Source organism: Plectropomus leopardus, chromosome 4, assembly GCF_008729295.1.
Source record: "Plectropomus leopardus isolate mb chromosome 4, YSFRI_Pleo_2.0, whole genome shotgun sequence".
Classification (NCBI taxonomy): domain Eukaryota; kingdom Metazoa; phylum Chordata; class Actinopteri; order Perciformes; family Serranidae; genus Plectropomus; species Plectropomus leopardus.
Genome location: NC_056466.1, coordinates 18,487,482 through 18,514,835, shown reverse-complemented (window position 1 = coordinate 18,514,835; position 27,354 = coordinate 18,487,482). Strand labels below are relative to the sequence as shown.

The following is a 27,354-nucleotide window of genomic DNA, read 5'->3' as shown; positions in this document are numbered from 1 at the left end:
GTGTGCACAGAGCTCAAGATTCAGGCCATGATGCTGAGCCCCAATGGTCTCCTGAACCCAAAAGCCTCCATGCCCCACCCTCTTCTTCCTCCTCCTCCTCCTCCTCCTCCTCCATGTCTTCCAGTCATCACGCACACTGCTGCCACGCCCACCATAAACTCCAGCCAATCACGCCGGGCGAGTGGTTCTTCCATGGACTTCAACAGCCTTGATCAGAGGTCACCGGTGAGACACCTGCTTCTGCTTCTGTTATTACCACATAAAATATCAGTGATAAAGTTGATTTACAGGAGCACTCAAACAGAAAATTATGAAATGTATTAAAACATGGAGGTAAATACAGGTCAAGCTGTGCTTTAACCCTTAGCATCACTTTTTTTGTGCCGCATCCAGACACCTTTTAACAAATATTTAAACCTTTGACCCCTGAGCAAATGTGTTTGATTTTTCTCAAAAAGATGGGAAAAAAATTAGCAACTTAGCAAGAAATATCCCACAAATTACAAGAAATTAGTAGATTTAAAAAAAAATGTTTTTAAAGTTTGTGGAAAAAAATGCAGAGAAATATATTTATAATTATAATAATTATACATTTGAAATTATTTCATAGAATTATTATAATTTTAAGCAGTTTTTTCTTAGTTCATTTTCCCTTTTTTAAAAAAAATTAATGTCCTGTTTTTTTTTTCTTTCTAATTTTTCTGGTAATTTTTTTTACTTTTTACTTCTTGCAGATGTCTGGGTAATTCTTTTAAGCTGGGGATTGCCCTTTTTCCATATTTTTGAATGGCATCAGGCCAATTTGCGCAGGTTTCAAAGGGTTAAATATGATAAAGATGTGTTTTTAAATTCTAAAACTGATGATTTGTTTTAAACGAGCTAAAAATATACACGTCCCACTGAACAGTTGTATAATCTAAATAAGAAAACATGACATCTTAATGAGCTTCTATTAAAGGCGCCTAGCAGAGTTTTGTATGTTTTAAATTGAGTGTTTCTCAACAAAACCTATCGTGAGTGTTCTTAAGACCTAAATGACTTGAATGCATTTCCTTCCTCATAAAACATGTGGAGAGCCAAATATCTTGCAACCAGCATTTCTTTGGTCGGCCTGCTCTATTTACCCATGTCTTAGGTCTGTGTCAATATGTCTAATACCCGAGTGGATCCAAGCAAACTTACAATCAGTTCTGATCATGTGGTGTGTCAGAATCATCGCAGGGGAGAAATGTGGTTTTTGAGGCGTGACCGGGAGTGTAACCTGTGCAGTGCACAGAAAAATGACATGCATTGCTGCTCTTTTCGACCGTTACTGCCTGTTAATTGGTGGCACGCTGCTGTCAGTGATGGTGTTCTCTCCAGCTGTGGGTGTTTGGTGGGCTGGACGATGGGGTTTTTCCACTGAAGTTTTCCTGACCTTTTTGTGGTGTTTCAGGTAGTGGTACTAATATGCAGTGTTACTTTTGTTTGCACAGTAACATAGGACATTGGCGTTTGACTCTGTGAATCCAGTTTTACACAGCACACTGCACATCTTTTTTTTTTTCTTCCTTTTTTTAAACAGTACAAGCATAATGGGAGGAGGACTTAGGATGAGTAAATATTTTTGTTCTCTAAAAAGCTGTTTCTTTCATAGTATTTCTCTCCTCTGTGATGTAGTTACATTAATGTCTTGCCCCCTGTGCTCAGTTTGTCACTTGGGGGAATGCTCACTTGTTATATGTTGATCCAGCTTTAGCAGAAATAAGAAGTGTTCTGTGGTGGCTTTTGTGTGCAACTATAAGGCCAAGTTTTTGTTTGGATTTTATGGAGTAATAGTCAGGAGGCGTAGAGTTGCATAGCTACACACTCTCAAACTTCAGCAATACAAATGATGTATGGCTTAAATGTAAATATTGGTCAACCAACTAAACAACAAAGGTAGATTTGTTACCACAAAAAAGTAACCAGTTGTAGTAGGAAGACCATGAAAACAACTTTATTTTTCAAATAAATAGAGAGAGTTTTCATTTAAGAGCAGAGGTGCTGCTGGGATCCATAAACAGAAACTTAATTACAGTTTACCCAATAAAACAAAATGCTCCTCATTGCCAAAAAAGACAACAAAACAAATATAAACAAAATATATATGAGTCCAAAAGGAGTCCCATTGTCAATTTTCTGGCAATAGTTTCAAGTTTTATGGTCACAATGAATTTCAGTTCATTCAAAAAACAGCAAGCTCACACCCACTCTCTCTCTCTTCCTCTGTGGGACATCAGTCTTTCACATCAGTCAGACCATCTAGTAGTTCTGCTGTAACAGACGGTTTTTGTTTGGCTTGGTTTGGGCTGAATGTGACTCAGCTACCTTGACATAAAGCTTTCTCATCATGCTCGCGGAGCTATCACCAGAATAACTGTTGCTACTAGTGCTGGAGGCACCGCTTTTCAACTTTCCCATGATGTCAAGTCAATTTTATTTATAGAGCCTATTATCACAAAACATGGTTTGCCTCAGAGGGCTTTACAGTGTATGACATCCCTCTGCCCTTAGACCCTCACGTCACCCAAGGAAAAACTCCCGGAAAAGAACCCCTGTAACGGGGAAAAAAAGGAAGAAACCTCAGGAAGAGCAGCAGAGGATGATGAGGGATCCCTCTTCCAGGACGGACAGACGTGCAATAGATGTCGTAATTAACAAATGAAATACAATCATGGCAAAAAGGAAAGAGAAAGAGAGAGGGGAGGAGAGGGGAGGAGAGGGGGGAGAGAGGCACAGCAAAAATGGAAACAGATGCATGTCATAATACAATAATGGTAGGTGTGAAATTATCAAATGCACTTTATGATGATATTGTGGGTGTTGATAAGAGTCTCATGCATATATTGATACGGAGGTGTCCAAAGGCATGATCACAGCATCGGCGCAACCAGGACCAAGAGCAGGATCAGGGCGAGCGGGGGGTACAGTATCAGTGCAGCCACTTCAAACTGACCAATAATGTCAGTTTGAAGTCATCAAGTGACTGGCAGAAGCAGATGCCGGACCTATTAAAATAAAGGGGAGGATGAGATGGTCATTTTGGAGGTTTTCAGTGCACTTTGCTTGGTTATAGTTTGTTTTGATGCAGTGTGTCTCTTTGCTAATACAGCCCTAGCAGAATCATTGTTACATAAAATGAGGTCATATAGAGGCCTAAACTGACGCTGTGATTAGCGATATTAAAAATGAACCGTTAATCTACAAAAGAATTCTGACCAGTTAATGTTATCAGTTAAACAGTTAAATATATGTATGTTTGTTCCTGTTCTTTAAAGTTGCCCTCACAGGTTCCGTGGGACAGCGGGTCAGAGAGCCGGCGCTCCAGCTGGACCAGCATCAGCCGAGCCCCCAGCCTCCACAGGAAGAGCCAGTCAGGAGAGATGGAGTCCCTGCTGTCCGACACACACACGAGCTCCAACCTCAGCAGCAGGGAGCAGTCGCTGGACCAGCCTGAGTACCTGCAGGTGCCCATGCTCCACCCACCCGACTGCAACGGCACCACCTTTCACCTCCCTGACCACTGCTACGACGACGCTCCTCTGACCACACACTGCCACAGCGATCAGGAGGAGGAAGAGCCTGAGGAGGTGCAGCTCTCTTTAAATATAGATGTTTAAGCGTTTCACGATGAAGTCACACAAAGAAGGCATTTTGATTACTTCCCGCTTCAGTTCTTTTTAGTTAATAAAAGAACTTGTTTCGTAGTGTTCGAAAGTTCAAAAACTTGCTGCTAATTATCCTGCGAAGGCATACATTTCAACCTTATTACCCTTAGACACTTTGAAAATATTTAATTAGCTGAATTTGAATTATAAAGAGGGTGCAGGAAGTATTGGGAAGATTGTTTGAAAAACCTGTGCTGAGTTTGAATTTTTTCCGCACTGATACAACGTGAGGTCACCACTGCAATTCACTGCTTACCACCAAGTAAATTCTTTTCAGTTTCGCTTTGGATTAAAAGATGATCACTGCTTGAGTTTAATGAGTGAACAGAATGATATAGAAAATGAACTAACAATGACTAAAAAAAAGTCATTCTCATGTAATCTCATGCAAATGTGTGTGTGTGTGTGTGTGTGTGTGTGTGTGTCTCTGTGTGTCTGTGTGTGTCTGTGTGTGTCTGTCTGTCTGTGTGTGTCTGTGTGTGTGTGTGTGTGCGCGCGCCCCTCAGAGCTTATGTAAGAAGCTGAAGAAGATGCTGGAGCCATATCAGCCTCAGTGGTGCACGGAGCATGAAGAGTGGTCCCTATATGTGTTTGCTCCACACAACCGGTATGCACGCACGCACGCACGCACGCACGCACGCACGCACGCACGCACACACACACACACACACACACACACACTGTCCCTGATATTCTCCTGAGTGACCTAGGTGCCTTAAACCACAGCATGTGTGAAAATTCACAGTTGAAGTGTGAAGGTTACAGCCAAGGCATAGTAATACAGTGCGTTCACTTTTATCAATTAAAGCTGGCTTGATGAAAACAAACACATTATGTTGACATGGCAGTGATGGAGGTGATGTGTGATCAATACAAACAGGAGTAGCTAATTTATTTCTGTCTCTGTTTCTCTCCTTAGGTTCAGGTCGTGGTGTCAGAGGGTCATCGGTCACAAGATGTTTGATCATATCATCCTCCTCTTCATCTTCCTGAATTGTATCACCATTGCACTGGAGAGACCTGACATACAGCCCAACAGCATGGTAACACACTCACATGCCAACACATTTTTTTTTCTCTATACATCACTATGTCACTGACATATTGCATTCCCTAGCACTTGTGATAACACGCCCAATGACCTTTAAACTAAATGTAATGGTTGTAATTTTGCAATGGAACTGTATTCCATGTCTGGTGTTTTTTTTATTATTATTATCATTTCGAGCCTCTTTTTGTTTTTAAAAGTGATATTAATGCATTTGTTTTCTATATTATATAAACCACTGAGGCTGGAAGGTACAATACAAACAGACTTTCCTCACCTTAAAGAGACAGCTCACCTCAAAATCAAAAATACACATTTAAACTCTTGCCTGTAGTGCTGTTTATTAATCTGGATTGTTTTGGTTTGAATTGAGTGTAGAAAAGAGATATCGGCTGCAGAGATGTCTGCCTTCTTTCCAATACAATGCAACTAGATGGCACTCGGCGTGTGAAAAATCATGACCCGGTTACTCCAAATAATCCGCAGTCCTTGTTGTCAGAGGGTTCAAGTGGGAGCTATATTCTTTTTACCAAACTACACCCATAAGCCGTATCACTGTGCCGAAGGATGCATGCGTCTACTCTAGCATCTCTGAGCTAGCTATCATATTATCTTATTATAATCCATTATATTATATCATTATAGCCAAAGAAGAAAAATCAGAAGAAAAGACATTGAACTGTTTGATTTCTGTGAAGAGACATTGCTGTTGAGTTTTTCAAATTAATATTTTAGGTGCATCTAGTTCCATTATATTGGAGAGAAGGCAGACATTTCTACAGTCAATATCTCCAACACTCTGCTACTCACACCAAAACAATGTAGATTTATAAATAGCAAAACTGGTAAGAGGAAAAATGTGTATTTTTGATTTTGGGGTGAACTGTCCCTTTAAGCTCAATCTGATTCTACCCGTAATCCTAACATCCAGTCTAAACCTTAAACAGCCCTGTAAAGAAGTGTGGACCAGCCTCACTGTCAGGGCTTTAGGTATCAGTCCTCACAAAGATAGAAGTATCAGATCTCACACACACACACACACTACACAAGCTGTCAATTACAGTCATTCATATGCTTTCTGCCAATGTAACAGCGGTTTGGGAGTTATTATACGAACACGTGCTGTTCTCAGTATGTTTTTATTATGTTTCTACTACAATCCTAATAGTTGTTTTTTTTCCAGCTCATTATGTAACACGCTGCAGAGTCCAGAATCAAAGCTAAAGCTACTGGGACACGAAACCCTTAAATTGACAAATGTGCTTCTGTGTGTGTCTGTGCCCACTCACACGGGAATGTGTGTGTGTGTGTGTGTGTGTGTGTGACAGGAGCGGGTGTTCCTCAGTGTGTCCAATTACATCTTCACTGTGATCTTCGTGGGTGAAATGATGATCAAGGTAACCATAACAAGACATGTTTCCTGAATGAGCACTTCACTCCAAAGTCATTTTCTCGTCTTACTCATAAATGGGGCAATTTTCTTCCTGGGTGGGGATCAGAATTGCTTTCAGACTCATTTTACTCCTCATATTAATTTATTATTTCAGTAATTTTGGTGGATCTGTGTGTGCCTGCCTGTGTGTCAAGGTGGTAGCTATGGGCCTGTACTTTGGGAACGGTGTGTACCTGCAGAGCAGCTGGAATGTCTTAGACGGACTGCTGGTGTTTGTCTCGCTTGTGGACATCCTGGTGTCCATGGCATCGGCAGGGGGTAATAGAATCTTTGGCATCCTCCGTGTCCTTCGTCTTCTGCGCACACTGCGACCACTCAGGTAAGAGTATGGTAGATTTTGTCTTTTGTTTCCTCCATTAATAACTAGTGTACCTGTGTAGCATTTGTATGACTGTGTGTGTGTGTGTGTGTGTGTGTGTGTGTGTGTGTGTGTGTGTGTGTGTGTGTGTCGCAGGGTAATAAGTCGTGCTCCTGGTCTAAAACTGGTGGTGGAGACTCTGATCACATCTCTCAGGCCAATTGGGAACATTGTCCTGATCTGCTGTGCTTTTTTCATCGTGTTTGGAATTCTGGGAGTCCAGGTAAACATTTACACTGTATATTCCCTGTTTGCCCCTCCTGGTTGAAGATAAGCTTCATTATTTAAGTTTTTATTTTTATATTGAAAAATACTCATTTTAAACCTATTTTCACTCAGTTTATATGTGCCCAAACTTTCAAAGCTTGTTGTCTTTTTTGCTGCAAGAAGACACTGATCACCGTGGTTTTAAATTAACGAGGCACATCTCTGAAAACACTCCAGGTAATAAAAAGTGGAGAGAAAAATTGGGAGAAAATGCAAATGAGCTGCTGATTATGCACCAGAGTCCCTGGAAGTAATTAAAAATACAATGGTTCTAGTACAGAGGGACTGTGCTGAAATTTTTTTTCTGATTGGATTTTTACCTGAATTTCTACATTTTTAATTTTATTATTTTTATATTATATATATATTATTTTATTATTCAAAGCAAATTGATAAATTGTCATTTTTTGTTGAACTTTACACAGTTGTGCAGGATATAAAAGAAAGGACCAATAAAATTATCATTGTATACAACAGTAGTTCCCATGTTGTCGCAAGATAAATCTCAGGGGTCCCAAATAATCACTAAAAATCTTATCAGTACTTGAATAGTAATTGCTTTTGGTTTCTTGTGAAATACTGGATAATTTAATTCGTCAGGCTCCAAAATCCTTCAGTGATCCAGCACTGCATGATTCTTGCACTTTTCTGGGTTGTACTCATATGACTGAACGCACTTATTGTAAGTCACTTTGGATGAAAGTGTCAGCTAAATAAATGTAATGTAATTTAATGTAGTGAAATGTAAATCCTTAAAAGGCGAGAATATGTGAGGGGAACATGCTCTTTGGTTAAGCTGCTTGTAACTGACATCTGTTTTGCTTCATTTTTAGGGGTCACAAGTAAAGCTGGGTTTCGGTACTCAATGCCTTTAAGTTATCAAACGAAAAAAAAAAAACCCAGTAGCAAGTAGTAACAGAACTTCTCCACTAAAACAATATCTGCAAAATGACTATTTGTATGGTTTTTCTTGCAGCCAAAACAAACACACCTCTGAGTTTTTTCAAATGACTAACATGACGATGTTATGACAATAAAGGCATTTTACTTGTTTAAAAGAGAATGCCTTGAAGAATTTCTCTGAATTTTTGTGTTTACATTTATACAAAGAGCACCCCCCCCCCCCAAAAAAAACTCAGTTTGAGTACAGTAGGTGCTCCCACCCAAACATTTTCTGACCAGACGGTACTTGGATATCTTAGTTACATCACACATTTGGCCTGTGGGCGCCCGTTGAGTAATTTACTGTACAGTAATACACCAACCTTTTCTCACTCTTTAAAGCTTTGTTTGCATTTTCTTGAGGTGTTTTTGTGTGTGTTAAACTGTGTGCACACATCTGTCTGTGAATGCAGCTGTTTAAAGGGAAGTTCTTCTACTGTGACGGGCGCGATTTGAGCAACATCACCAATAAAACCCAGTGTCTGGAGGCAGGATACCACTGGGTTCGACGGAAATACAACTTTGACAACCTGGGACAGGTTTGTCGCACGCACGCACGCACGCGCACACACACACACACACACACACACACACACACACACACACACACAGGGCTGACACTTGCTCTTACAAACTGATCGACAGCATGGTGCTGATTTATATGCGTCTCCCTCTTTCAGGCGCTGATGTCACTGTTTGTGCTGTCATGTAAAGATGGCTGGGTCAGCATCATGTATGATGGTCTGGATGCTGTTGCAGTGGACCAGCAGGTAAAGACACAAAAACACACACACACACACACACACACACACACACACACACACACACACACACACACACATAGAAAGGAAGAAAGATCAAGGAGACATAGGAACTATTTAGCTGGTGTAGATAATAATTCACTGTGTTTTGGTTCTGTTTCGTGTCAGTCTCAGGCACCATTTGGTCCTGTTTGTTTCGAGCAGAAACGGAAGGAGAGATGGGATGAGTAAGGGAAGAAAAAAGGCAGATGGATAAATAGATGTGACTTGACGGAGCTTGCAGTTTCAGTGCTGACTCAGGGTTTACATTGTCTTCTTATTTATGCTCTCTCCTCTTCTTCCTCTCCACCTATCCTCACCCTCTCTTGTCACTCTTTGGTCCTCTTTTTTGCTTTTTGTCCCCATTCTACCTCTCCTCCTCCTCCTCCTCCTCCTCCTGTCCTTTTCCATTTTCTTTCTCTGTGTCTCTGCAGCCAATAAGAAACAACAACCCTTGGATGCTGCTATTTTTCATCTCTTTCCTCCTCATCGTCAGCTTCTTTGTGCTCAACATGTTTGTGGGCGTGGTGGTGGAAAACTTTCACAAGTGTCGCCAGCAGCAGGAGGAGGAGGAGGCGCGACTGAGGGAGGAGAAACGTCAGAGACGATTGGAGAAAAGGAGGAGAAGTGAGATAACGGGAAGGGAAGGGGAGAAGGGGAAACAAGAGACATATGGTATATGGCCCAAAGTATGTGGACACCAAGACATTACACCCATTTCTGATCATTAAATATGTAATTCCAAAACAATGGGCAGTGATAATAATGCTAATGATAATAGTATTAATACTTTCATGTACACAGAATGGTTCAGAACAAATTTACAGAGTGCTTTACAATAAAAAAAACTTCAACTTCACATCACTGCATTATTGTGGTTGCAGGATAAGGGAAATGCTCTTTATTGGTAAAGAGATAGATAGATAGATAGATAGATAGATAGATAGATTTATTATCTTTCGACATTTTTGATCATGCAGCCTTTAAAACACACCTTACTGATTAGCGGGTATTTTCAGGCCAGTTTTCATCCTAACTTGCAGATGGACAGACATTTCTCACGAGCTCTGTGGGTCAGTTTATGTCGGATAAAGCACCTCTGTCTTGTGCTGTTTGTTTTTGGTCCAGTGCTGTTGGCCCTATACATGTTGCCTCTTGGGCAGATTATTAGCCGTTATAATGGTATCTTTTATTATTTTTATGTCTGACATTCAGTTATTTTGGTATTTTACACTCCATGATTTTAACCTTCTCATTTAGATTATTTTATTGCTCTTTTTACCAGTTTTAATCAAACCTCCCCAAACTCTCCTCAGACTTTCGAAAATGCTGCTGCTGGGATCTGAGTAACGAGATCACATATCACACCAATTTCGTCCTCGCTTTTACTAGCTTCTCATTAAATTTCATATTTTTTTGAAATATTGATACTAACATTTAGAGCCCTTAATAGTTTTAACTCCCCAGTATAATGCTAACCACCTCCACCCTTGTGTGACAAATCAGGCTTTTAGATCATCTGAGATTAAGTTACTGGATGTCCCTCAAACTCACTGTAAAACTCAAAATGCTTTTGAGTCTGTTTCCCCCAGTCTTTGAAACGCTCTCCTCTGATTATTGTGATCCTTCGACTCATGATATTTGTATGAAACAGTTCAAAACAATTTTATTCAGACAGGCTTTTGATTGTCCCATCCAAAGAGCTAATAACCTGTTTATTTGTCCTTATTTATTTGCTTGCTGTGTTTATCTTGTCTACCCTGTGCTCGGTATTGTTGCTATCTTTCTTTTACATTGCTTTTATTGTCTAAAGTGTTTTTAATGGTAAACACTTTGTGATTATCTACTTGGAAAGGTGCTAACTTCACTTAATTGCTTACTTACTAAAAGACACGAACAAGACATAAAAAAAGGGATAAAATAGGCTGCCATTAGAGCTTCCACTCTTCTAGTAATGCTTTCCACAAGATTTTTGAACTTGGCTGCAGGTATTTGCATCTTTTCAGGCACAGGAGCATCATTTTCTCCATCCACTTCATTTTGGCTATGTTGCAGCTGCCGCAGATAATCTGCTTCCATTCAAACCAATGTCCACAGGACCCAAGATTAGGGCATCCCACTCATGGTTTTTCTTGTTTATTCAATCACTTCTCCTCCAAATGTCTGTGAAGAACTAGAGGAAAAATTGCTGTTTTTCTTCTTCTAATATTATACAGACACAAAATATAGACGGCATGCTGTGTATAGTGCTTAAAACACAAAAGTACAGCCGCAAAGTATCTGTGCTCTCACTGATCATGGATCAGTTGCAAATGTGAAAAACATTATGTTTGTTAAAACACAGATAAATGTAAGACAAACTTCTTAAAAAATTATGGAAATGTGGCGGCTAAAGAATAGACAATTTTAAGATGCTCCACCTCTGAATTGTTTCCAGTGGACATTTGAAATGTGACTGAGCCGCAGCGCAAGCAGAATGCAATGGAGCTTCATCCAGTGGACATCCAGGATTAGTGAGATCTGGCACTAATGTTTGGTGATAAGGCCTGGCTCTCAGTTGGCGTTCCAGTTCATCCTGAACTGGGAAAAGCATTTCTTCATGGACCTTGCTTTGTGTACCAGGACATTGTTATGTTGAAATAGGAAAGGGACTTCCCCAAACTGTTGCCACAAAGCCTGAAGCACACTATTGTCTACACTCTCATTGTATGCTTTAGCGTTAATATTTCCATAAGGGACCTAGCCCAAACCAGTAAATTATCCTTAGACCAAACATACACAAGACAGAGGCGTCCACATACTTCTGGCCATATATTGTTGATGTAATATCACAAGCGCACATGATAAACCTCTTTTTCCACATACATACTGTATGAGTACATGCATAATTTCAGATGCACACTTTTACTACACACACTCTCTTTCTTCTTCTTGCTCTCTGCCTCCTTGCTGTCTCACACTGTCCTCCTCTCTCTGCAGTGTAATCTCTAGTAGTGCTTTCCTCTTTGTCAGTTAACTGTCTGGCAGCAGACAGTGAGGGTTTCTGCCCAAAGACACCTTGAGGTGCCATGCAGTGCGTGTGTGTGTCCGTGATGGATAGGATTGAATTCCTGAGGTGGCACTTTTAGTCTGTACACACACACACACACACTCTCACACATGTGCACACTCACACACACCTGCACACTCAAACACACAGCAGTGCGCCACTTGGCACCCACTTCATCAGTGACTTCATAGCCCATATCATATTTTTCTTCCAGAAGCATTTTAATGACCGTGTGTGTGTGTGTGTGTGTGTGTGTGTGTGTCTGTGTGTCTGTGTGTCTGTGTGTCTGTGTGTCTGTGTGTGTGTCTGTGTGTGTGTCTGTGTAACACAGGGGCCCAGGAGAAGCCTTATTATGCTGACTACTCCCCATTGCGTCGATCCATCCACACCGTGTGCACCAGCCACTACCTGGATCTCTTCATCACCATCATCATATTCACAAACCTCCTCACAATGAGCATGGAGCATTACAACCAGCCTCAGGTAACCATGGCAACACCTTCTATCACCTGCCCTAGAACCATAGTAATGAAGCAGTATGCGGTGGTACAGTACAGTCACCGTGGGTTTTTGATGTGTGTGTCTGCGTCTGTGTGTCCCGCAGTACCTCGAGGAGATACTGAAGTACTGCAATTACGTCTTCACAGTGGTTTTTGTCATCGAGGCCATTCTCAAACTCATCGCTTTTGGCCTGCGGCGCTTTTTCAAAGAGAGGTATTCAAGTTCTCACATCAATGCAAAGGCACTTACTAGGGCTGTACAATTCTTATCAAATGTGAATTTTTCTTCATAAGAACTAGATCATGATTCTCTCTCACAAGTCTTATTTTTTTCAACAAAAACATTTATTGCCCTCTTAGATCCCAAGTGAAAAAACACATCCGAGATGCATGCTGTCTAGACGAGGTTTACATTGAAGACATTAACATTTTTCGTGTTATTAACATCATTAACATTGTCAAAGTGCTTGACTTACATATAACATATATCATCGTGCTGGACTTATACTTAAAAGTCTCATGTAAGAAATAAACCCCTAATTTCGTGTGATTAACTTAAATGCTGCTGAATTTAAAAGACAACGTAAAATTACAGCTTTAGAATAAATAACATACATTATATGATGTGCTTCACTTGAGTTAAGTGGCTGTAAATCAGTGGATATTTCATTTCCTAAAAATTCTTCCCAATTGTTTTGTTATGTAAACGCTTTTATTATGAAGCAGCTAAAAAAAACAGGAAATGTTAGGTTTTCATCTGCAGTGACATAACACAAATCTTATCCTTCTAAGAGCAAACATGAAACATTAGACTAAGGCAGATATCTGAAAATACAAACAACGCAGGAAAAAATCTAAACTTCAGACCACAGAGATTCAGTAAAAAGCTACAAGAGTTGCTTGTTGTAGGGGTGAGACGCATGTCAGCTTCGGCTCTACCTCGTATCTGTCTCAGTTTTTTTGGGTAGAATACAATAATAAATTACACTTGTTTGAAAGATTTTATTGCACTTATAGTAATGTAACAAAAGGTGTGTTAGCTCAAGTAACGTCACCTGTGTACATAACGTTTCGCTCTCCTCACAGCTGAGCAACACGAAAACACAGTAAAGGCTCGTACACTGAGCTAAAATAAAAGGCGTGCACATAAACTAGGTAAATAAATGAAATATTTTGCTTTTTGCAGTGTGTGGAGGATCCCATTGGTAGAGGGAACACATCAACATGTGAATACAGAATGACATGAATGCATGAAGAAACAGGAACAAGTGAATCTCTGTCATTTAGAAATGACTTCACATGGACGTATGAATCGAGATTGTCATTTTTTTCAGTTAATCATGCAGCCCTAGCACTCAAACACACACATCTTCATCATTGAGAAAAACTGAAATTGTTTGCATCTGTCTCTCTCTCTCTCTCTCTCTCTCTCTCTCTCTCTCTCTCTGTGTGTGTGTGTGTGTGTGTGTGTGTGTGTGTGTGTGTGTGTCAAGATGGAATCAGTTGGACCTCGCTATCGTGTTGTTGTCCATCATGGGAATCACACTGGAGGAAATAGAGATGAATGCCTCCCTCCCCATAAACCCCACCATCATACGCATCATGAGGGTTCTGAGGATAACAAGAGGTACACACACTCAGTGACACAAAAAACACAGTCGCACACACTTACACACAAACAGGATGTTCTGTGGCTGATGAGAGCTGACACGTTACAATGTTTCAGTGCTGAAGCTGTTGAAGATGGCTACAGGAATGAGAGCTCTGTTGGACACAGTGATGCAAGCTCTGCCTCAGGTAAGCGGCAGCACTGATGCTGTGAAATGTAACATGTCTCTTTAACTGCGAGCCTAGTTTCCAGATCTGAGGAATTGCAGACAGCTTGTTTTATTCAGTGATTCATCAGAGCTGGCACTGACTGCCCCCCACAGGATTTTCAAACATTCCCCCAACAGACACCAAATAACCACCCAAACAAGCATGACAACATCCTTGTGTTTAGCTAAAGGCTAACAGCTGATCCTTAAATGTATTATCGTGGCGGATAAATCACCAGTTCAGTCATAACTTTATGGCACATAACTTCACAGCTGCTTTGGTGGGATTGTTTTGCTGCTGGGAATCTGTGAGGAGATAAAATATGAACCAGAAAGTCCAGTCTGAAAGCTTATCATCACAAAGACACCACACAGCAATTTATTCTCCTTTGAGGCAGGATTGTAAAAGTCTGTCAACTTGTCGCAGCGGCAGTATTTTTCTCCTCTTTTTCATCGCTTGTAGGGTTGAGAGTAAAATTAGCCAAATATTCTACCAGATGTGGACAATTGCGCATATCTGATTGGCCGAGGCAGAGAATTTCCGGATGACATTGCTCTGCGATGCGGCAAAAGTGATTTATGAGCCCTGATTCGAGGGTTTTTTTTCTTTAGCTGGAGCACTTTGTGATGGCACCTGTCTCATTCAGGATGCTGTGCTTTTGAAGCAGTGCTATTGTAGGTCTAAAGGAGACATTTATAAGAAAGGACTAAAGCATCAAACGAGCACATGTAACCATCTTTAGACACGTTAGTGACTCCAGTGATGGTAATGTCAGCTGGTTGGTCCATCACTTTAGTCCACACTGAAATATTTCAGCTATTAGATAGATATTTGTGGTCCCCAGAGGATGAAGCCTAATGCTTTTAGTGAGCCCTTGATTTTACTGTAATGCCACCATGAGGTTTGATAATTTCCATACTATTGGATGGATTATCATAGAATTTGCTACATGCTGTGATTCCTTCAAGCACATGTGCGTTGCGGAACCTGTTGTTTTTTTTTTTTTTTTTTGCACCTGTTAACGTTAACGTAAAAGTTAGAGCACCCACACTGGCCAGTGAGCCACTGCTTAGCTGTAGCACATCTAGAGAAATGGAGTCTCACTGTTTTTTTCCACATGATGTGCACAGCTTTCAGCAAGAGTAGACTGTGATCTTTTGATAATTATATTGACATAATACTTACCCAACGTTTAAACTCCACCTTTTCTGTTTCTATTTAAAAAATAAAAGCCTTCTTAGTACAACATTTCTGTCAAAATAATCCCTTCAGTTGTTGACACAAGGCTTTTTATTGTGAAATATTTTCAGGGCCATGTTGCTGACAATGCAGTAGCTTGCAAGGCTTCATTAATCGGTAGAGTTTGTGTTTTTTGTGTTTTTTTAAAAATATTTTTTGGCAATTTGGCCTTTATTTGACATGGCAGAATGAAAGCGTGAAAGGGCGAGAGAGAGGGGGTGTCATGCAGCAAATGGCCCTGAGCTGGAAGCAAACCTGGCCTAAATATAATTGCTAGAGGTAAAAAGCTAAAGTTTGGCTAAAAATGAACTACACCATGTTTACATGACTTAACGCCACCACATCTGTAAAGCCGTGTTCGGAGCAACCGGGACTGATGACCTTCTGTCATCTCATTTAGCAACTTGTATGCAACTGCCTTTTTTCTAAGACACATAAATGCTTTAAAGGTCACATTGGGGTATTTGCTGACATACTTTATTTCATAGAACAAAACGTGAAAGTCTCTTCAAGTTTGTGTTAACCCAGACCTTATTTCCAGCATCTAACAAAAACCCATTCATAAAACACATTGACTCTGAGATGAGGTGCTGACCAATTTCTGGGTTTTTCAGACTAATTACTGGATTTCTTTATCTAGCTTGCCCAGCATACGTTTGAATCTTGAATTTTAGGAAAGTGCACAGACATCGTCACCTCAGTAGAGGAATGTGAAAACGCCAAGGTCAAGGTCAAACATGTTGGGGACATAAACACAAGAAAATCACATTTTGGAGTAGAGGGAGCCTCTTTTCATCAAGTGCCATCATCAGGTCAAAATTTTAATTTGTTCTTTACTACGGTTTATGACCAAATACCTGCAAAACTAATGACATTCCCATCAGCCTCAGCTGTGTTAGGTTGTTAACACACCTAATTAAGATAGTCATGACAATTTTATTTATATAGCCCATTATCACAAATCACAGTTTGCCTCAGAGGGCTTTACAGCATACGACATCCCTCTGACCATAGACCCTCACATCGACGAAGGAAAAATTCCCCAAATTAACATAGTAAACATTAATGGTAAATATTAGCATGTGGCATTTAATTCAAAACACTGCTGTGACTCTAAAACTTTAAATATTAAAATGTGCGAATAGTGATAGTCAAATGTGAGTAGTGAATTGGGATGATGCGCTCTAGTCTGGGGGAAGCCTTCAGGAGGGATCCACCTCAGCTCCTGGGCTCAGGGGACCCCACCAGAGTGAGTAATGCACAGTAAATGAGAACAGGTAAGCAGGTCAGATAGACATTTATAAACTGTTTTTGGTCCTGCTCCTGAAATGCAGCCAAATTATACAGTATAGCAGTTATGTACCTTTTTTTCCTCTCAAATTTGATTGTGTAATTCCAAAATCATAGCTTCCCACTAGATCCCATGATTGTCTATGTATTAGTGCAGCAAAATACCCATGATCCTTCACTGCCTTCCCACATGCAAATAATGCCAACTGTCTTTGAAGTGACAGATCACTGTTGGGAATTGAACCCAGGTCAGCGGTGTCCAAGTGCACTTCATCAATAGATTAATCGCTTATTCTTCCATATTTCAGTTGTCGCACCGAGGTGGGCAACATTTATCTGACTAATACTAAATCTTTGTATGTGTTACAGAAAAGAGCAGTAAGGCTTATTAACAAGGTTAATGTCAGAGCACATACGAACAGACTGTTCATCAGCTCACGTGTGTTGAAATTTAAAGATTTAAGTTGATTCAAAAACATTATTAGTCATGTTTAAAGCCAGAAACAGATTATTACCTGAAAATCTACAGAGGTTTTTTAAGATCCAATGATTAGTATCATAGAAGAAGGTTTAATTTCAAAAGTCAGTATCTCGCACCAAATTAAAGCAGATGTGTGTTTCAGTATATGGAGTCAAACTGTGGAATTCTCTGGGTAATGACTTCACATGCATGCAAAAAATGTGAATATAGAAAGGTTGGACATTTGTATCTGTATTTACAGTAGCTTCTGTTATTCCTAGGAAGGGGGCAGGTATTATAAGATTTTCTTCTTCCTTCTACTGTTTGTTCATGGGATGTGTAGAAGTGTTATGAGAAAAAAAGTACATCATGGCTTTTTGTTATTGTTTTGGAAATTATACACTGAAATGAGCAAATAAACCAAATATGAATGAATGAATGAATGAATCTCCCACCATGGGGGCGAGGCAAGCCAAGTCCTTGAGAATTGCTTTGTAATTAGAATAAACAGGCATGTCTTTGGTTCATGAGGTCTGGATCCAGGCTGTGAAACTAAAATCTGACATATGAGTCACCTCCAGGTATCATGATGGCTCCTAATGTGTTTTTAAGATGTAGTAAACATCAATGCAATAAGGCTTAGCAGTCTCTGTCTATGGCCTCTTTCTATCTGTTTGCATGTTTGCGTCTCTCTCGATGTATACTGTACATGTCTTTTTTTCTGTGTATCATACACTGTATATATCTGTTTGTGCGTGTAATATGTCTGTCTAGGTGGGGAATCTGGGTCTGCTCTTCATGTTGCTGTTCTTCATCTATGCAGCTCTGGGAGTTGAGCTCTTTGGAAAACTGGGTTAGTGTGTGCGTGCGTGTACGTGCATGCAAGTGCGTGTGTGCGAGTGAGCATGTGAGCGCGTGCATGCATATAAATCGATGCAGAGGCACAGATGTGTGCGTGTGCCTCAGCTGACTCTGGTGAGATATCCGTGGATTATGTAACATGCATACATTTTGTTGTTATATACATTAATTATGTCAATTTAGAATCAGTGCTCTAATGAGTGCTCTAATCTACACACAACTCTCTTTCTTCTCTCCCCTCGCCTTCCTCTCTCACACTTACTGCCTCTAATACTCTCTCCTCTTTTCATCCTCTTTCAGAGTGTTCAGAGGAGAACCCATGTGAGGGTCTTAGTCGCCACGCTACCTTTGACAACTTCGGCATGGCTTTCCTCACACTCTTCAGGGTGTCGACTGGGGACAACTGGAATGGGATTATGAAGGTTATTTCTCTTCCTCTCCTCTGCTGTGAGGGAGTTTTTTAAGAGGATGGATAGACGAGGAAGTCTGTGCTTGTTTCTGTGCATATGTGTGTGTCTCAAAGCTCCGGTTATGAGACAGGCGTTGCATTAAGCAGAGAGAAGATCACTGTTTTTATGACAGACTAAGAGGTGCTGACATTAGAGGGTTAGGAGAGTGTATTATTCTTCTGTGACAGGCTCAAGGTCTGCTCACACTCAGATCCACATCTCCCCCTGTTGGAGCAGAGAGGAAATACTGTTTTGTCCATTAATGTACTTGAATAACAAATCCCTTGGTCCATTTAGTCAGTTTTCATTGCTTCATAATCTGTATCCTCTTCTAACACCCTCTAGGACACATTGCGAGAGTGTCGCCCACAGGAACGCCACTGCCTCACCTACCTGCCCCTGATCTCTCCCATTTACTTTGTCACCTTCGTCCTAACGGCTCAGTTCGTGTTGGTCAACGTGGTCGTTGCCGTTCTGATGAAGCACCTGGAGGAGAGTAACAAGGAAGCGGCGCTGGAGGAGATGGAGGAGAGGCGGGAAAGGGAGGAGGCCAACCAGCGCCTCAATAATGCATCTGTGGGCGGGGACCTAGTGCCAAATGTGGACACGCCTGCTCAGGTAACGGAGGGAGCGTGTGTTTCCAACTTCTGCATGTGTGAAAGGGGAAAGAAGTGGAGGTGACAATAATGGCAGCGGTGATGATCTCATGTGGCAGGTGCAGGTTGAGGATGAGGATTGTTCCCATGGCAACCTGCTGAGCATAGGACGCATGCTGTCTCTCCCCAGCGACAGCCACGTTCAGCCACTCAGATATTCCCCTTATCCACCCATTTGCCATGAAGCGTACTCCAGCTACAGCTACTCAGGTAATTTCGTTGTTTATATCCTATTAAATTAAGGAACAGTTCTCACTGTGCTATAACCACTAACTGATTGCTGTAAAGGTTATTGCTTCCATAAATAGCAGAGAGGGCTGTTGAGATGTGATGCAGCACAAGAGGCACTGTTAGTACAGACCTTAAAGAGGGAGATCTTTTTTAAATTTAAGTGGCAAATTGGTAGAACAAATGTAATTCTACAGAGCACTGGGCCCACGACTGCTACTCCAATCCCACCCTAATTTTTTCAATTGGTAACATCACACCAGGGAGTACTTTAAAACAGCTAATTCATCAAATCAAAACAGTCTAACATTGAGTTTTCAGTTTTATTGATGTGCATGAGCTAAATGACAAACAAATGTAGCGTGTAATGTACAGAGAGAGGGGAAAAGCTCTCAAAAGGTCTTACAGATTATATAAATCAGTACTCACAATTTCAAAGACACACTGTATGTAGTTTATGACATAAAAACACAAACAATCAAAACAATAGGTATAAAACACAGAATGATGTGTTGTTAGACTTCTTGTTTTCTTGTTTATTTAGGACTATTTGAATCCCACAAAAAGACCGAAAAAACAGCAACATGTTTGTCTGTTTCGCTGTCATACTTAATGAACTTGCATCTGTCTCATTCTTGCATCTGTCTTGTTCTCGATATCTCAGGAATACCTCAAAATATTTTTTTTTTTTTTTAATTTGGCACAAACATTGGAATTTGACTTGAACCCCACAAATAAATGATGAGATTTCGGTGGTCAAAGGTCAAGGTCACCTGACCTTGCATCAATCTAGTTCTTGTGAGCGTGATATCTTAAGAACACCTTGAGGAAGTTTCCCTTTCACTCTCAAACTGTCCCGTCCATTAAAAGCAATAAACCCCCCCAAAAAATCTTTGAAAAAAAAGAGAAAAATAGCTCCCTAAGATAAGACGGATATATCCGCTAAAAAAACTGACCTCTGCAAAGAAGAGTCTCTGGGTGGTAAAAGAGTGAGTGAATCTGTGCAGTAGTTTTAAAACAAGACATCAAATGATCCAGTAACTCACTCTTGTAAGTTGGATATAAAGTATTGTATAGGGTGTGTATTTGGACACAATCAGTTTTTTTTTCAACAAGTTTTTTTACCGGCACCTAAATAACAACTCCAGCAGCAAAATCCATCCAAAGTCTCTAGACAATTCTTGTTTTCACTCCTCTCTTTAGAAAAACTCTACCTTATTCTGTGTTTTTCCTTTCACTAAGTCCATTTACCTCATTATTTTCTGCAGGCTCCATGTCATCTCTGGGCTCCAGCGGAGGCGGCTCATTGCTGCAGGTTCCTGGAGCGCTGCCGGCCATCAGCCACGCTTCACTGGGGACTGGACGCAGCTCGAGGCCAAAGATCTGCCTCAACACCTCTCAGAGCATCGACAGATACTCCCCGCACAGACTGGGTCCAGCTGACAGCATGGAGGGATACAGGTTCAGCCCTGCTCACAGATTTAACAGACACAGACTCAGCTCGGCTCATAGTATAGACGGATACAAGTTCAGCCCGACCCGACGAATAAACAGACACAGACTCAGCTCTACTCGCAGTATGGATGGATACAGGCACAATCCAGACCACAACACAGACAGACCTAAACTCATGTCCAGCCACAGCATGGACAGACATTCCTCCCTCAGACTGAGTCCCACCCACAGTGCGAGCAGACGTCCCTCTCAGTGGCTCAGTCCTGAGGACAGTTTAGACAGAAACAAGCTGAGTCCCTCATACGTTCCGGATAGTTCAGTCCTGAAGAGACCAGCATCTTTCCGCACTGCAAGCAGACAGTTACGGAGACAGGTGTGTCATTATCACCTCCTCTTCTTCTCTTCAAGTGTTTTTGAAAGTTTTAGTTCTTGAGATGGATATTTCAGATTTTTGGAAGTGGGTACTTATCCATAGACGGTTATTACAAACAGCAGATGTCAGTCAACATGCCCCGTTTGGAGAAGCATGCTGGAGTCTGATTCAGAAACTAACCGATCTAATGCTTTGAAAGAGGTCAGCTATAAAACTTATTTTTGCCACCTAAAAAAATCAATATCAGTCGAAGTGTGTTCTGTATTTAGGATATTTTTACTGATTCACCCTGATATCAGACAGTGATTATTAAAGGAAAAAAGAAGCCATTACATCACGCCCTTTAAGACTGATGAGAGAAACAGTGATGTTACATCGTTGAACACAGGAGCTGCGGGTCTACTGCTGCCTCGATGAGTGAGTTTTTAATGCCTCCGTGCCTGCGATAGCTGAGGCATACAGCTGTGTGGTGGTATCTCTAGTTTGTGTAACTGTGTGACTTTGGTGTGTTTAAGGGTTAGTTGTATTCACCAAAGTCACAAAATAATACAAACTGACTGAAGCAGGCGTAGACCTGCAGCTCCCATCTTTAGTAAACTAAAATGACTGTTTTTCTAAATGGAGTCAGGTGGTTTTGACGAGAGAGTAGATGTGGACTGAAGCGGCTTCCCCGCCAACATTACCTGACGGAAAGGTAAAGCAGTGAAAATAAAGTGTAGTATAAAATATAATATAGTACATAGTGTACACTTTAGCTGATATAAATTTTTTTAGGGGAGACTTTTTTTAGGTGGCTAAAACACTTTTTGTTGCTGACCCTCAACCCCAGCAGCACATTGCTCACCTTCCGTGTCTCCAGCCTGCTTCTCTAAAGAGGGGCCAGCTACCGTAAAATACTGATAACTATCCCATACAACACCACTTCACAAAACCTGAACTATCTCTTTAACAACACATTTTGTGCTTTTTTTTTTTTTTTTTTTTGATCTTTTTAATTTTTTCCATCATGCTGTGCAACATTTCTAAAATGCTTTTATTTGCTCAGCCTAACAGATGAAGATGAGTTCTTCTGTGTGTGTTTGTGTATGTGTTGTGTCTTCAGGAGGCTGTGCGCTGTGACTCTCTGGATCAGAGCGGCTCAGCTGACGATCTGGCAGAGCCTCACCTCACCGTGCCAGCCGTTTCTTCCACACCACCACGCCAGCGATCGTCCAGTGTACACACGCTGAAATGTACACACCCCCAGAGGGTCATCTCATGCAGGAGCCACAGCCGGAGCCACAGCGAAACCACTGGGCAAGAACATGTACCTGAGCAGGCCATCTGCGCCTCACAGCCAGAAACAGATGTTGAGAAAAGGCCTGTCAGCCTGCAGAGGCCATCTAGTCTGAAGGTCCTCAGCGGTGATTCCACCTTATCGGCGCCGCTCTGTAGCTCCAGAGCGCCTAGCCCCGGCCCCAGCTCCGACCCCCAGTTAGATGAGGCCGACGAGGAAGTCAGCCGCATCAACAGTTCTGTTCACGCACACTCACAGCTCCCTCCCAGCTCCTCACACAAAAGCAGACACCTTACCCCGAGCCCCGTGGAGCACAGGAGCCGCCTCAGCCAATCAGTGTCTCCGGTGTCGGGCAGGAACAGGAAGCAGAGGATGAGCCCGCCGCCAGGAGAGGAGCCAGTTACTATGGCAACCCAGTTGATGGACAGCAGTGTTGAGCTCAGAAGACGGACTCTGTCGTTTGATGCCACAACTCTCTCTCCTAATCAACCGGAGGGAAGTTCTGTGGATGACTAAGCAATAAGTGACGCTGGATTGGTTATTTGTTCACTAGGAGAAGGCCTGACGTGCTGCCGAGCACACGGGAGGGACGGGAGCTACAATCCAAAACAGGAAGGATACCCGTTTCCTATTTTGGGCCCCGCCACTCGCTTTGTCCCGTCCAATCACAAGATTTTCACAGGGTGTTTGAGCAGGAATCTTTCAGACTGTATGTGTGTGTGTGTGTGTGTGAGTGTGTGTGTGTGTGTGTGTTCAAAGACTCTTAACCTTTGTGCTATTTGCACACAAGATGCACATAAGAAGATGTTTCCTTTTCTTCTGTCATAGTCCTAGCTTTAGTTCAGACATAGTAGTCACTCCCCTGCAATATTTACTCAAACATTAACCCTCCCTTTGCTTGCGCTCCTTCTTCTGCCCGCACTCTCATCCTTTCCCTGAACCTCAAGCCCAGGTCAGAGTACAAGACAAAATTATGCGAAAGGTGCAGCACAGATTCAGTGACTGACTGATCTGCTCATGTAGATGGACACAGTGAAAAACAGAAACTATTTTATTGATTGATTAATCTACAGATTTTTCTCTCAATTGATCAATAAACGGTTTCAGTCGATAATACAAATTTTAAACTCACTGTTGTTAGACAAGGAAAAGCCACAAATCTTTACATATAAGAGGCTTAAAAATTGATTATCAACATAACCGTAGACACTGCTGACGCAACCCGTGTTTTCAGCTCTACGCACATCACGTCAATCAATCTTACAGTAATTCTGCAATTTGTCAGTTAACTTTTTGTAAAAGTTCATGCTCTGTGGTGCAGAAATCACAGTTTATGTTTACAACAGAGATTTTTAAGTGATAAACTGACAAAATTTAAAGCTGGCAAAGAATTTTATATGAAAACGCTGAATTTGTAATTGCACGCTTATGTAGATTGGTGCAGGCTCATTTTATTAGAAAGTTATTGCTCCACCATACCAAACAAATTGTACAGAAAAATATTAAATGTGGAGCAAAATCTGAATCTTATTTAACAGTGTACGTTTTTTTTTTTTTTTTTTTTTAATTATCTTCCTATTTTCCGTACCTTTTAACCTACAGTAAACTGCCACTGGAAGTTGCTTGATCATTCTCAGATTTCAGTGTTTCCCGGTCAAATCAAACATGGACATCTTTTCAATGTTTGAGAGACCATTCCTGCTCGAATCCTCCCCGACAGTCGGAAAAATCAATTTGCGCCGAGCGCCTCCGAGTTAAAATTGTGTAGTGTGACCTCGGCTTTAGTAGTTGCTACCTCGCTTTATTCCTGATCCCACCCATTCAGATGTTCAGTCAGCTTAGTTTCTCACCCCTCTCCACTTTCCTTTTCTCTGTCTTAGTATTCTCAGGGTAGAGGTAGTTCAGACGCAGGTGAGTGTGAAGCATGTGATCACAGGTCTGCAGAGTTAGATTGCCCCCTGCTGTCTGAACCTGGAGCAGATCGCTCTCGCCTGACGTTTGAAGAGACTGTACTGTACTGTACAGGTGCACGGTGAAATTTAGACAAAGGGAGGAGAAGGAGATGCACAGAAGGGCTTTTTCAGGTGATATAATGGTGTGTAAAATTTGTAGAAAAAAGGCGAAGAATATATTTTATTAACACAGCAGCAATGATATGAGACCTGCAGAGGTGAATTTCTACATTTTTGAATGTCAATTTATCTGCTGGTGATGATGAGGATGATTGATGATGGTGTCAGTGTCATAGGATGTTGATTATAATGATGATGATGATGATAAGGAGGGCAATAGATAAAGCAAATGTTCATAATATTGTATAATGTTCCTGCAGGATGAAGCAGGGAATGATAAACAGTACGCTCACCTGCAGTAACATGATTGGACAGTGCTGGAATAAAACCACTTCCTGTCTGACTTAAATTTGACTCCATAATCATGGTTCCTTCCCCCTTGTGTAAAGTTATTTAAGAAAGACACAGTATGATGGGTCTTAGAAAGTATTTAAAAATTATAAATGCAGCAACAGTTGAGGCCCTTTATTCTGGAACTGTTTCTGTTTTACGTATCTCAGTCATGGTGGAGCTGAGCGCACATGCACTAACCCTAACCACAGATTTTTGGTTTTGAATGCAAACTGTACTATGACATTGTTCATGATATTTTTTAAATATGGCATGCTACACTATGAGAGTTTTAAAGATATTTTTCTGGTGTACTATAATGACATTTTCATGGATTGCAACACGAAAACATTATCCATAAAATTTGTATGACAAACCATACTATGACATATTTTATTAAATTATTTTGACATGCAAATTTCATCAACAATGTCATCATGAATTATGACAGAACATATTACCCTGCTATATTTTCATAAGGTTTTTTTTGGCATACTATACGATCACAATATTAATAAAATGTTTAAAGACATACTACATATTTTTCTATGGCATACAATCCTATGACATTTTAATGTTTTTTTGTGGCATACCATACTACTATACTACTACTTTTTTGACAAATAATACAATGCCATGGATTATGATACTTTTTGATACTATACAATGACGTTATTCAAATTTTTATTGTTTTTTTATAATTTATACTACGACATTTTGTGGCATACTATACTTTGACTGGTTTTAATATATTTTTAAAAATACTAGACTGTGATATTTTTAATAACATGTTTTGAACATACTATGACATTTGAAAAAGAAATATAAATTCTGTACGATGAAAGGTTTTCCTTATATTGTTTGTTGACAATATCCATTTTGGAGGACATACTAGGATTTTTTCATGCCACTTTTGACGACATACTATATTATGACGTTTTAATGCCATTTTCGACGACATGCCATACTAAAAATATTTTAGGCAATTTCGGACAACACATCTGTGAAATAGGACTAGCTGTTAATATCCCTGGGGCATGCTGCCAAGACTCTGGGAGGGTCAAGATAAGTTATGGGCTGTACGCAAAAGGAGAGCGAGAGAGAAAGCGAGAGGGATGTCAGGTGGCGGGGCGACCTCTTCGTGGCGTCTATTTTCTGTGCAGAACTTTTCCAGATGTTTTTCGAGTTTGGCCTTTGACACAGAGAGACTTCCGCTCTTCTGCTTTGTGAAGAGACCCTTGAAGGGATCTTTGTAGAAGCGTGTTCTTGTTTGCTCCTTATTCCGGCGCTTCTCCGCCAGGTTTTCAGCTCCCCTCAGTGTCGCAAGCCTACTCCGGACCTCTGCCTGCAACACGTTTATGTTTTCTTTCTCCTCCTCTGTGGCCTTCTTCCATTGTTTCCGCAGCTGCCTTTTCTCTCTGAGCAGGTGATCTATTTCTTTCTGCCTCCTGGTCTTATTGGGGACCATCGACGTATTTCCCTTCCTCTCAACTGCTCCAAACTGATCCATCCAGATGTAAATTAACTCCCCCATTCTTTCCAACTTTTTCAAGGTGGTGCTAATGAGTGTCTCCACGATGTTGCAATGGTCTGCGTTGATCTCCTTCCATGTTGTCTTATGGCAGTTTTTGCCTCTGCTTCCGCTGGGACATGATTGTTGATTATCTGCAGAATATGGCTTTTATTTGTGGAATATGGAAAAATGACAGCCGATCAATAAAATCAGTCTTAAAGTAAACTAAATTATCAATTTGGAACTCTGATCAAAAATCAATTGTTATATGCAAAATTACCACACCGATTAAAGAGTGAAGGATTTTGGCGCTCTTGACACAGTAGTTGCCGATTTACTCACTTTTGTGCAACACTAAGCAAACAGCAAGTATGATTCCAAAATACATTTATACATTTTATCTATGTGTGTTTGTGTGAGTGTGAACGCACCAAGAGACAGAGGTGAATTGACTAACAACAGAAGCTGCAACAAGATGCCAGTTTCAAAGATGGCCGCAGAGCGGAGAAGGCCGACCATGTGGTTGGTCAGACAAAGACACAAAGAAAAGGCGGGAACTTTGAGTTCCTTCTCTATGTGTTTCAGTTGAGAGCCAGTTTTTGAATGTATGCATGGATCTAATATGTTTATGAGGTGCCTTGGTTAGTAAAAGGGTGTATAGTTGCATGCCAGACCCTGTCTGTGTGAAGCATGAACAAACTAAATCCAAACCAATCGATAACCTAACAACAATGAGATCACAACAACTCATTCAGTAGCATTACATCGATACATGGTATGGATATGATGAAAGACAAAGTAAACAGTCTTGCTCAGCCTGTACTTATGTCCTAATGCTATTCCCAGATGTTACTTGCCAATCCAGGAACGGGAGAAGAGTTCTTTGGGTTTCTGGCTGAAGAAAGGGGGATCTGGTTCAGTCACTTCTGTGCAGTTCCATGGATCCAGGAGGAGGCTGGTCGGTCCTGGTGTCCTTTCAGAGATAGCTGTTCAGTATATCCTATGCTATGGTAGTCTGCGCATGCTATTTCAAGCGGTTTTCAGCTGTTTTTGGGACATGTCATATGTTGACATTTTTCGCCATACTGTAGTATGGCATTTTCTGTTTTCTGTTGCCATATTATGGTGTTTGTCTGCTGTTTTTGCAGCATTCTTTGCGTGTCTCGGCACACTATTTTTTGTGGTTTTCAGCTGTTTTTGGGACAGGTCATATTTTGACATTTTGGTG

The 27,354-nt window shown here is 41.0% G+C and overlaps 1 protein-coding gene across 1 annotated transcript in view; it reads left to right on the top strand.

Moving 5' to 3' along the window:
• The window catches only part of LOC121941811 (voltage-dependent T-type calcium channel subunit alpha-1I-like), a 62,766-nt gene extending 39,031 nt beyond the window's left edge, over window positions 1-23,735 (top strand). The window contains exons 16-35 of the mRNA XM_042484692.1: window positions 11-225; window positions 3,300-3,611; window positions 4,196-4,296; window positions 4,609-4,732; window positions 6,066-6,134; window positions 6,325-6,509; window positions 6,645-6,771; window positions 8,171-8,296; window positions 8,438-8,527; window positions 8,992-9,184; window positions 11,938-12,089; window positions 12,211-12,320; window positions 13,600-13,733; window positions 13,833-13,903; window positions 17,688-17,766; window positions 18,075-18,196; window positions 18,569-18,841; window positions 18,939-19,089; window positions 20,376-20,935; window positions 22,038-23,735. Coding sequence (XP_042340626.1) covers window positions 11-225; window positions 3,300-3,611; window positions 4,196-4,296; window positions 4,609-4,732; window positions 6,066-6,134; window positions 6,325-6,509; window positions 6,645-6,771; window positions 8,171-8,296; window positions 8,438-8,527; window positions 8,992-9,184; window positions 11,938-12,089; window positions 12,211-12,320; window positions 13,600-13,733; window positions 13,833-13,903; window positions 17,688-17,766; window positions 18,075-18,196; window positions 18,569-18,841; window positions 18,939-19,089; window positions 20,376-20,935; window positions 22,038-22,727 — 3,884 coding nt within the window. The 3' untranslated portion in view covers window positions 22,728-23,735. The remainder of the gene's footprint in view (window positions 1-10; window positions 226-3,299; window positions 3,612-4,195; window positions 4,297-4,608; window positions 4,733-6,065; window positions 6,135-6,324; window positions 6,510-6,644; window positions 6,772-8,170; window positions 8,297-8,437; window positions 8,528-8,991; window positions 9,185-11,937; window positions 12,090-12,210; window positions 12,321-13,599; window positions 13,734-13,832; window positions 13,904-17,687; window positions 17,767-18,074; window positions 18,197-18,568; window positions 18,842-18,938; window positions 19,090-20,375; window positions 20,936-22,037) is intronic.
• Window positions 23,736-27,354: the final 3,619 nt, after the last annotated feature.